We start from the raw sequence: 11,654 nt of genomic DNA, 5'->3' as shown, positions 1-11,654 counted from the left end.
TATTAATATATTATATTAGTGACAAAACACAGTGTTCTGGTGCGAGCGCGGCCTCAGTGACGTCATCGTGACGCGGAATCACCTGCAGTGGAACTAAAGAGCGCGAAAAAAAGCGCGCGAGGGGTTCGCGCTGAAACTGATGAATCTTTTCTAACTGACAGGCGTCATTAAAGAAATAAATGAGTATTGATTATAATTAACCGCGCTCTGACAGCACGGTGACACGAAACTGGTGAAATTACACCGACTGTCTCTGACTAGCAAACATGTTTACATGCGCAAAACTAAAAGCGACTAAAAACGATCAGGAAGCTCTGAACATGAACATCATGGTGGAGATGTGAGGACTGTTGACGGTAAGACTCGATTAGATTCCCGTTATTTGAGAGAGTGCTGAATAACTGAACTTGCAGCGCTGGAGTTTCACATTTCACCGGAACAAGTGAATCTCCTGTCGGACCAGCAGAGGGCGCCACGACACCTCACCTATAAACACGACTGAAGAAAAGTCAGAAATGTTCTATTTAACCAGTTAAACATGCACAGAGCTGCAGTCAGTTCCAGCACACACTGCTGATCATTGGATAAAGTCAGATTCAGAATTATTGTTTGATTTTGTTGTCAAAGAAATTTGGGCTTTTGCATCAGTTAGGAAAAACAGACAGAAAACAAACACATTTCACCATGTTTTTAGCAATAAAATGTATAAATCAATGTGAATAAAATATGTGACGCTTGAGCACAAAACCAGCCCATTTTTGGAAACTGAAAAGCTGAATAAATAAGCTTCCAATTGATGTATGGTTTGTTAGAATAGGACAGTGTTTTTTCTGAGATACAACTATTTGAAAATCTGTAATCTGAGAAAATCACATTTAAAGTTGTCCAAATGAAGTTCTTAGCAATGCATATTACTAATCAAAAATTAAGCTTTGATTTTTTTACAGTAGGAAATGTACAAAATATCTTCATGGAACATGATCTTTACTTAATATCATAATGATTTTTTTGTGTAAAAGAAAAATTGTATTGCTGGCTATTGCTACAAATACAAAATAAGTCAAAGAACACACCTCCAAAGCATCTAGAGCAGATACATCAAATAAAACAAAAAAGATCTGCACACTGTTGTTCTCCCTTTATGTAGAAAAAGTTAAAAGAGGCAACGTTTTGGTCGAAGGCATTCGTCAGGCGCACACACTTTGTGAAGGTCTTCGACTGAAACGTTGCCATTTTTAACTTTTTCTAAATAAACAGAGAACAACAGTGTGCAGATGTTTTTTGTTTTATTTATTGCTACAAACCTGTGCTGCTTATGGTTTTGTCTTCCGGGGTCACAAACAAACCTTCAGAATATAGAGAGAAATAAACCTGTAAAGTTTGGTGTTTGTAAGAGAAAAAAACTCTTTAAAGATTGAAATCTACAGACGCAAATAAAGTGCAATAAAAGAAACCCTTTTGGATATTTTCTGTAAACTATGTTATGGAAACAAAACAGACCAAAATCTCTAAATGAATAAAAAGTCAAACTAAAAAAAACCCAGCATGATTTGAGATGTTTAAAAGAGCTTCACTGGAATACAATCATTCACTTACATTCAATTAATTAATATTATTACTCATTAGGGCTTCTTTGTTTACGGTTTTTCAGAATCTTAAAAGTTTAAACTGGAAAAAAATCCCAGTTTACTGTAGACGTTTGTATCTGACTGTATATGATGATGAACGGACTGTTTTGTGTTTTGTTCATTCTCTGTGTGAAGGTCGAGAGAATCTGAGCTCTGAATGGATCAGGACAAATGTGAAGTGAATTACTGTAATGAGACTCATGTGAGAGACAGACAGAGCACATTTACAAACTACACACACGGACAGACGGACGGAGAGACTCATGGACGGAGAGACGAGTGGTGAGTTGCTGTTTGTTCTGATCGATTCTGTTCTGAAGATTATAGTGAAATAAAAACACCACATGTCAGTAGCAGTGGAGTGTGAGTGTGTGTGTGTGTGTGTGTGTGTGTGTGGGACCAAATGTCCCCACAAGGATAGTAAAACCTGAAACTTTTGACATTGTGGGGACTGGCCTGCGGTCCCCACAATGTTTAAAAATTATTAAAAATAGTAAATGATGTTTATCTGAAAGTGTAACGATGCAGACATGTTTTCTGTGAGGGCTAGGTTTAGGGTTAGGGTTGGGTTAGGGGACAGACAATATCGCAGAATCATGCGTGTTTAATAGGGATTTGTGTCACGTTGAAAATAATAATCAAATTCAGTATTTTTACTGTCATTGTTTTTCCCTGTTATTAGATTTTGATGTGAGGAAGCGTGTTTTCTATAAAACGCACTATGCTACTGGAGTCTTAAAGTCACGCTGTGATTGGCTGAAATGTCTCGTCTGATTGGCTGCGATAAAAATGAATTTGTAAATGAAAATCTGTCTCAGACCATTACAAATCTCCAGGAGATTCACAAGCGTGTGGTGATTATCAAACACTGATTATCGTTCGTGTGTTTTTGCATTTGTGAATCATAAGAGCGGAAAACAACAGCAAAAATATTTTCGATATTTACATTTAATTGGTCATTTATCAGACACTTGTATCCATTAAAAAAAAAAAAAAGGTATTGTTTTTAAATATATTTACATTTATTTATTTAGAAAATACTTTTATCCATAAAAAAATCAAAATATATTTTTTTATATATTTACATTTCATTTATTTAACTTTTTTACAGATGCTTTTATCCATAAAAAAACATTGTATTTTGTGATATATTGTCTTTTATTTATTTATTTAGCGAACACTTTTATCCAGCTCAGGTATAAAACAGCTCAGGTAACATCAGGACGGGTGTTTTACACACCTTCAGGACTGTGACACGTCATGATCCGCTGAATGAACCGATTACTCCCATGTAGATCAACAGTTCTGTCAGATTACACAATCTTATCTTGTGTGGTGTGTGTTCATGTGTGCTGGTGTTGAATCAGGACTGAGGACGAGACGCACGCGTGAACACGGCCTCCGTGAGTCTGAATGACGGTTCAGGGTGTCAGTGTGTCACAAAACCCACACGATTATCGTCAGACACACTGGATTTGTGTTAAAATATCATTAAAGGATCGTTTACTCGCGCTCATGCCGCTCAAACACGTATGACTTTATTTCTTCAGTGAGAATGTTTTGAAGAGCGTTGGCTCTAGTGAATGACCAATAGGGATTTTTTGATGACTGATACTGATATATTAGAGACCAGAGTGGCCAATGAACGACAGAAATCGTACGCTATTTAATTGTAATAACATGCATTATAATTATGTCAGTGAAATATACTGTATTCATTTGGCATATTTAGAAAAATAATTGTAAAATAAGTCCATTTGAAAAAAGCAATTTGAACTTAAATCTGTAAAATAAACAGTTTAGCAACTTTTGCATTTGATTCTGTAAATCTGTGCTTTTTAAAAAGAAAGAAATTGCTAAAATGTGAATTAAAAAGGAATTGAAGACTGTAAGCAGCAGTGCATTCAGTAATCTGGTGTTTGTTTGCACTGGGAATCATATTTTCTTATAAATTCTGATTTTACATACAGCACACTGTGAATATGACAAACTTTTTATAGCACAGTATAGTGTGAAATCAAGAATGTAAGTTGTGCCGGACAGTTGAAGTGCTGTCAAAATAAAAGTCTTGTCGAATTAAATTGACAACTGTCGGCCGAACAGAACAACTTATAAGCTCATGCCGATCATTTAAAAATGCTAAAGATCAGGTGATAAATCACTAATATATATGCCTGATAAAAATGGTCATTTAATGGAAAAAGTCTCAGAAAAATCTACAGACTTAGAGGTTTTTGCATCTGAAGTCGTGATATATGTATGTGTGTGTATATATTGCAATTTCATTTTTTATTTCAGTTAATTGTGTGGTCTAATTTCTTTTAGTTTTAAATTCAGTTTAATTCATTTTTAGCTCTTCATCATGTCACAAACCACCTGTGGTTCCTTTATAAAGCTGTGTTTAGGAATCCCAGATCTGGATGATTGAGTTCAGTTTGGAGAATCAATAATCTGTCAGAACATTAAACCTCTGAAAGCAGTGTCCGTCTCAGATATACAGCGATCCGATCTGATCTGAGAACAGCTGACAGCAGGACGCTGAAACATGACGAGCTGCTGCTGCTTTTGTTGGACTTCGTCCTGAAAGTTAAACACAGTGTGTGTGTGTGTGTGTGTGTGTGTGTGTGTTTATATGAGCGAGTGAGATCTATAAGTGCTGCACATTCACTCTTCTCAGCGCTGAAGAGCCGATCTGATCGACCAATCAGAGCAGCAGGAGGTTTGTGCACTCGCTTTTTCTTTAGTGGCACTTCAGACAGCTGAAGCGTAATATTTCACTAGTTTACTTGAGTATAAGAGCAACTCAGTGTCTAGAGTGATTGAACAGAGTGTGTGTGTGTGTGTGTGTGAGTTAATCATTCAGTTATATGTGACTCAGAGAGAGAGAGCGAGCGAGAGACAGGTCACTAGTGCTGCTGTATGTTCCATCTCTCACACACGTGTTTGTTTTTCTGTCGGTGGCTCATTTTCTACTGTTTTTACAGTAAGTTAATGATATTTGTCTGGCGATTATTGTTTGACTTCAGCCTCATTTTGTGTAAAACGTGAAACAAAACACAAGTGTAAAGATGCACTCAGCATTTGTGTCCTCGTTAAAAACACATTTCGTTTTACACATTGAGGCGAATGTTGAGACGACCACAGATGACTATATTAATAATCAGTAACGCTAATTATTATGATTATTACATGGCAGACTTGGTTTCATTTGTTTTTATCTGCATAGGAGTTCTTACGCTCAGTGCACAATATTAAATCAGATATTTTTACTGCTCTTGGTGAGTATTTTACTGCTATAAATGTCAAAGCTGCTTGTTGATTACAGATAATTTTATGACAAAACAATACGGGTGAAACCAGTGTGTTTTCATGCACTGCTCAGTTTTTTGTCTGTTTTGTTTCCATATAATGTTTCATTCAGACTAGAACAAAAGAAAACCGTTAAGTCCACACTGAAGTTTTTTTATTGCACTTTATTTACCTTTTTAGAGTTTTTTCTCCTACAAACACCAGACCAGAGTTTTATTCCTCTCTGTGTTCTGAAGGTTTGTTGATATTTCATTTACTCTGATTTATACAACATTGTACTGCTAGAAACGTGGTGAAAATGTGTTTGTTTTCTGTCTGTTGACAGTATTTTCTGATTTATGGGTTGTCTAATTGTGTTACTATAATTATTAGTACATGAAAATGTGTTTAATCATTCATTTAATTTCCTGATGGTTATTTACAGCTCAACATCCAATCAACAACTGGCAGAAAATAACAAATCTTGTATTTGTTTTGTTTTCTTTTTTTAAATAATAAATTTTACTCATGTGTACGTCACTGATGTGCAGCACTAGTAAACATCTGCTACTCTAAATAAATACATTATAACTATATACAGCAGCTCCTTCTAAATCCATCTGTCATTGTTAAAAATTGCCTACTTCTCAAACGGCTCTATGTTAAAGCGCCAAGCATTATTTCTAGACATAAGAGCATGGCTGTCTGTAAAGCTGCTTTGAAAGCATGTGTTTTGTGAAAAGCGCTTTACAAATACATTTGTCTTTGACTCATGTTGGCCTTTGCTCTTGAGATCTGATTGGTTAGAGAGATGAGAGAAACAGACCTATAGAAACCAGTGCTGAAGCTGATTTACATATATGGTATATAAATAACTTTTTTGGAATAAATTCTTTATACTTTTATTCATGAAGGATGCATTAAATGGATCAAAAGTAACAGTAAAAGCAATTTTAATGTTACAGTGTTAGATTTCTATTTCAAATAAATGCTGTTCTTTTGAACTTTCTATTCAGCTGTGAATCCTGAAAGATAAAACGTATGATGGTTTCCACACAAATATTGTGCAGCACAACTGTTTTCAACATTGCTAATAATCATAAATGTTTGTTGAGCAGCAAATCAGCATATTAGAATGATTTGTGAAGGATCATGTGACACTGAAGACTGGAGTAAAGATGCTGAAAATTCAGCTGCGCATCACAGAAATAAATTACAGTTTTTCACATAGAAAACAGCTGTTTTAACTTTTAATAATATTTCACTGTTTTACTGTATTATTGATTCAGTAAATGCAGCCTTGATGAGCAGCAGAGAGTCTTTCAAATGCGTTAAAAAATCTGAATGTTTCCGACCTGTTGAAGTGTAGTGTGTATAGTACAGACGTATCAGTGTGTGAGTATGTGTTTGCTGTAAGTGAGTGTAAGTGATGCTGTTGGAGCAGCAGGTGCCGTGTTTCGTCCTCCAGCAGGGGTCGCTGTGTGTCCGTCTGTTTGTTGTGTGATTTCAGCTGCTGTGTTTGTGATGTGATGAGTCTCTCACTGTTTACCAGATTTACATTCATCCTGTACAATGACACACATGTACAACCAAAACCAGCACAGAAAATATGAAAATAGTCTGTAGATTCTGTCTGGACTGTAAATGAGTGCAGCACTCACTACATTCTTCAAGACGTCCTCAGTCCTACAGAGTTTAACTCACCTGTGGTTGTCTACATATCATGGAAGTTTAATTAGGATCGGAGTGAAACTCTGCAGGACGGTGGATCTCCAGCATCTAAAGAACCTGCAGTATGTTCTTCACGTGTACTCTGTGTGTGTGTTTCAGGGGTCTGATTGTGGAAGATGGAGGAAAAGACCGAACAGGAGGAAGCGCCACGCAAAGACAACGGTGACGTCAAAGGCCCACCTAAACAGGTGTGTGTGTGTGTGTGTGTGTGTGTGTGTACTTGTTCTTGCTACATTGTGGGGACCGGCCTGCGGTTAAAATTAGTAAATATTAAAAATAGTAAATGATGTTTATCTGAAAGTGTAACTATGCAAACATGTTTTCTGTGAGGGCTAGGTTTAGGGTTAGGGTTGGGTTAGGGGACAGACAATATCGTTTGGTCAGTATAAAAACTATAGAAGTCTATGGAAAGTCCCCACAATTCACAAAAACAAACGTGTGTGTGAGTGTGTGTGTGTGTGTGGTTTGATTTAGATTGCATTACATCGACCTTGACCTACTTTCCTGCTGTTCCTGAAAGACTAAAATTGTACTGTAGATGATCCGTCCCTCATCCGTCTGTTCTCTCACAGCTCAGCAGAAACAGACACACACATGTTGTGTTTCCATGTTTTATGGGGACATTCCATAGGCGTAATGGTTTTTATACTGTACAAACAGTATTTTCTATCGCCCTACACCTAATCCTACCCGTCACAGGAGACTGTGCACACTTTTACTTTCTTAAAAAAATTAATTCTGCGTGATTTATAACCTGTTTCCTCATGGGGACCTAAAAAATGTCCCCACAAGGTCAAAATTTACTGGTATTACTATCCTTGTGGGGAAATTTGGTCCCCATAACGTGATAAATACCAGGTGCACACACACACACACACACACACACACACGCACATGCACTGGTTCTGCAGTATCATCATGTGTGTTATTGATCTCACACAGGTCAAGGACTCACGTTCTTGTCATCATCCATTAAACTCTAATTTTACTCAGGTGATTCTTTTTTTAAACAATATACATCCTTATTCGTCCAGAGAGTCACTTGTTTACGGTTAGTTAAAGGTACAGTTACCAGAAAATAAAAATCTGCCATCGTGTCAAACGCTCATGTAGTTCCAAACTTTCTTTCTTCTGCTGAACACAAAAGAAGATGTTCTGAAGAATGCTGGAAACCAAACAGTTGATGGTAGCCAGTGACTTCCAATGTATGGAAGTGAATAGCGACCAGAAAAGACAGACATTAGTTTCAGGTTAAGGGTGAGTAAATGATGTCAGAAGTTTCATTTTTGGCCAGACGATGCTTTTAAGGTCCAGTCAGCATTTCATTGCTTATTCACATGTTTTTGTCTTTCCATACAGATCTTTTCAACCGTTATTTCTATGTATTTATAGGCATTCAACATTGCTACAACATAAAAGCAATATTATTTCCACAAGGTCATCATGTGACGGCTCATTAATCACTAGTTCCAGTGAGTGTTAGTTTGACATAATGATTGAATCTGTGATCTGGAGAAGCTTGGTTATGAATATTCATATAAACGTTCAATCAGACTAATGCGGAAGCGACGGATCTGTTAAATCCTGCGTGTCCCAGATGGATGTGGAGGTTCTGTGTGTGTGTGTGATGATCCGCATTATGAGCACGTGAGGACCGGCAGGTACAGGTCATGTGATCACGTGACACGTTCCTCAGCGGTGCGGCGTGATCCGCTCATGATCTCTGGAGATCCTGGAGATCAGACACACTGACCACACGCCGCTAAAAACACCAGCGTGACATCAGCCACACAAATACCCTCGGTGTGTGACTAACGTGTGTTTCTCTTCCCATCAGCGTCTGACCGTCTGTTTGATCAGCGCCGCGTTCTTCGGATCCGTAGGATCGTCCTTCCTGTACGGATATAACCTGTCGGTGGTCAACGCTCCGGCCAGAGTAAGTCCAGCTCTGAGCTCTCATCACCGAGTTAAACAGCAGGAACAGGAACTGTGATGGAAACTAATGAAGCTCAAACACACACATGATTATAATGCAGTTCAGCCCCTGGTTTGTGTGAGTGAGTTAAAGCTTCCTGTTAGCAGTGATTCCCTGTGGTGAGTTTTAGTTCAGAGTTACTTCCTGCTGCGTTTGATCTGACAAACGTTTGCTTTGAACTCAGTCAGTATCAACAGCCAATCAGAGCTCACCAGATATAAAAATCACATTTGCATATTGTTCTAAATATAGTCTTATTGTAAAGAAATCCTTATGCATTTTTTCTATAATATATATTATTTTTTGATGCCCCCTGATTTCATGTCAGCCCTGTTACCCTCATCAAAAACCTCTTGTAAAATAATGTACAGTCAAGTGACATCATTTCTAGTAGGTTACACCACCTCTCAACCATCATCTCTCGACACTTAAAACACAAGCATGTTTCTCTCACTCCTCTATAATGTTCTGTTTTTGATGATGAGGCTTGACTGAGGGGGACATCATGCAATGCCAATCCTGTTACCATTTTTAAAATGTAAATTTAAACAATCATTTCTTACATTTAATATAATCAGTATCTACACGTAAAATCCTTTCAAAGTGTGCAATATGTGCTTTTGTGAACTTGACTATTAGCTAGCAATTAGCAAATTTGTCTGAAATTATCAAACCTGTTACTTACAGTAACATGTTTTGACATTTGACCCTGTTTAAAGATTGTCTGTGTAAAATTCAAACATTTTAAAGGTCCCCCTCGGTACGTTTTTGAGCTAATGCGTACAACATTCAGTGGCGTATGAGCTCTAATTAAACTATAGTATCTAGTAACATTTGTGTCGGTAACAGGGTTGACAAAAATACCAAAACCTGAGGTAGAAAAAAAAAAATTATAAATTACATAGCCTGAGATGGCACAATACAATTTCTTTAATTTTAAAGGAGAAGTTCACTTCCAGAACAACAATTTACAGATAATGTACTCACCCCCTTGTCATCCAAGATGTTCATGTCTTTCTTTCTTCAGTCGTTAAAAAATTATGTTTTTTGAGGGAAACATTTCAGGATTTTTCTCCATACAATGGACTGATATGGTGCCCCAATTTTGAACTTCCAAAATGTAGTTTAAATGCAGCTTCAAACGATCCCAGCTGAGGAAGAAGGGTCTTATCTAGCGAAACAATCGGTTATTTTCATAAAAATAATTCAACTTATATACTGCGTTTGACATTAAAAAGTATTTAAATTGTATTATTTTAATTTAAAATCAGTCCATTATATGGAGAAAAATGCTGAAATGTTTTCCTCAAAAAACAACATTTCTTTACGACTGAAGAAAGAAAGACATGAACATCTTGGATGACAAGGGGGTGAGTACATTATATGTGAATCTTTGTTTTGGAAGTGGACTTCACCTTTAAAGTGTCCTCGTTTCATGGATATTAAAAAAAAATATTGATTAAACTTATTTTATTTTTCAATTTTTCTAAGTGGAAAAGGCACTGATTTCATGAAACACACACACACACATCTATCTATCTATCTATCTATCTATCTATCTGTCTATGTCTCTTCTCCTGTTGTTCTGAGTGTCATTAGTTTGGCTGGTCAGAGTCGTGTGTAGGGTGTCAAAGGTCACGTGAGTGTCTTTTTCCCAGAGGTCACATTGATCCGTCTGTTTCTCTCTGCAGTACATAAAGACCTTCTACAATAAGACGTGGATCGATCGCTATAATGAGCCCATTGGAGACGGGACGGTCACCCTGCTCTGGTCCATCACGGTGTCCATCTTTGCCATCGGCGGTCTGGTGGGGGCGCTGACGGTCTCTTTCCTCATCAAAGTGTTGGGCAGGTGAGACTCAAGCACAAACTAATTAGTGCAAAACAGTTAAACATAGACAAACCGGTCTGCAGCTGGTTTAGTTCTGTCGTGGTTTTGCTCTTCATTCGTGGTTTTGATTGACAGTCAGTCTGTGTGCTCAGGCAATTATGTAAACATATGCAAATGATATGCAAATGAGGCAATGAGTAATTTTCATGTTGTGTTTCATGTTGATGTTGAGCTATGTTAGTTACGGTGCACTTATAAGACGTCTTAACTGGAATGGAATCTAATGCAGCATCACATACACCTAGAGAAGACAGTCCCAGAATGCAGTGAAATGAGGGAGAATAGACAACAGCCTGAACTCTAGTTCAGGGAGGACACTGATAGATTCATGAGTGCTGATATCTGTAGAGTTTACAGTCATCTGACATGTAGATCTGTCAGCTCGTGTGATTGTGTGTGTATTGTGACGGTGTTGATGTGTTGCTGTCTTTATTACAACTGCTGTGTGTGTTTGTGACACATTTACACGTATGCTGTGCTGGGCTCATCAGAACACTGGTCACGCTGCATTAGGAGGCGACACACACACACACACACACACACACACACACACACAAATGTGCTCTGAAGGGTGTTTAACAGGAGGCTGTTCTCTGGATGGAGCCGTTTCAACACTCATTATTTCCCAGGGGAAAATCTTTATCTGCATCTGGACAGACGATCAGCTGCTACAGAAACGAGTCCAGTTCAGTTCTGATCATCACAATCCACTCCACGTCCACTATATCTGTCTGTCTATCCATCTGTGCACCCGTCTGTCTCACACACACACACAGATTGGTTTGAGGGTTTGAGGAGATTTGTTTTCATCATATTTCATTTTTTTCTTTTCATTTTCATCTGAACCTTTAACCGCAGAATATGTGTGTTTGTGAAGGTGAATAATTGTCCGCCTGAAGCTCCTCATCGTTCATGAATCTCTCTGGAGTGAACATCAGTCTGCGTTTCAGAAGATCACTTCTGATCATAGATTCCCTATAGCAGGGCTTGAACCTGTAACCTCTGACTCAGTCCCTCACTCTAAAGCGCTGTATGACGTCTCACCGCACCGGAGGAGGAAATTCTCCTGTAAACGGCATGTGAGTTTTCTCATGTATGTTTAATGTGTGCGGGCGAGAGTCTGTTTGTCTGCCGTGGATCT

The 11,654-nt window shown here is 37.9% G+C and overlaps 1 protein-coding gene across 6 annotated transcripts in view; it reads left to right on the top strand.

Annotated features, from left to right (window-relative positions):
* Positions 1 to 102: 102 nt before the first annotated feature.
* slc2a9l2 (solute carrier family 2 member 9, like 2) overlaps positions 103 to 11,654 on the top strand; it is a 69,821-nt gene continuing 58,269 nt past the window's right edge. For 4 of the 6 annotated variants that reach the window (XR_007829131.1, XM_051128417.1, XM_051128414.1 and 1 more), the window contains exons 1-4: positions 4,240 to 4,347; positions 6,747 to 6,835; positions 8,485 to 8,583; positions 10,314 to 10,474. Coding sequence is in view for 5 of the 6 variants with exons in the window: in XM_051128417.1 (XP_050984374.1) it covers positions 6,764 to 6,835; positions 8,485 to 8,583; positions 10,314 to 10,474 (332 nt within the window). In the remaining variant the exon portion in view is untranslated. Of the gene's footprint in view, positions 357 to 1,763; positions 1,911 to 4,239; positions 4,348 to 4,529; positions 4,612 to 6,746; positions 6,836 to 8,484; positions 8,584 to 10,313; positions 10,475 to 11,654 lie in introns of those variants that run through there. The other 2 variants (XM_051128416.1, XM_051128415.1) reach the window with 2 other exon arrangements.

This window comes from Labeo rohita, chromosome 14 (assembly GCF_022985175.1).
Source record: "Labeo rohita strain BAU-BD-2019 chromosome 14, IGBB_LRoh.1.0, whole genome shotgun sequence".
Classification (NCBI taxonomy): Eukaryota; Metazoa; Chordata; class Actinopteri; order Cypriniformes; family Cyprinidae; genus Labeo; species Labeo rohita.
This window is presented reverse-complemented; position numbering and strand designations above follow the sequence as displayed.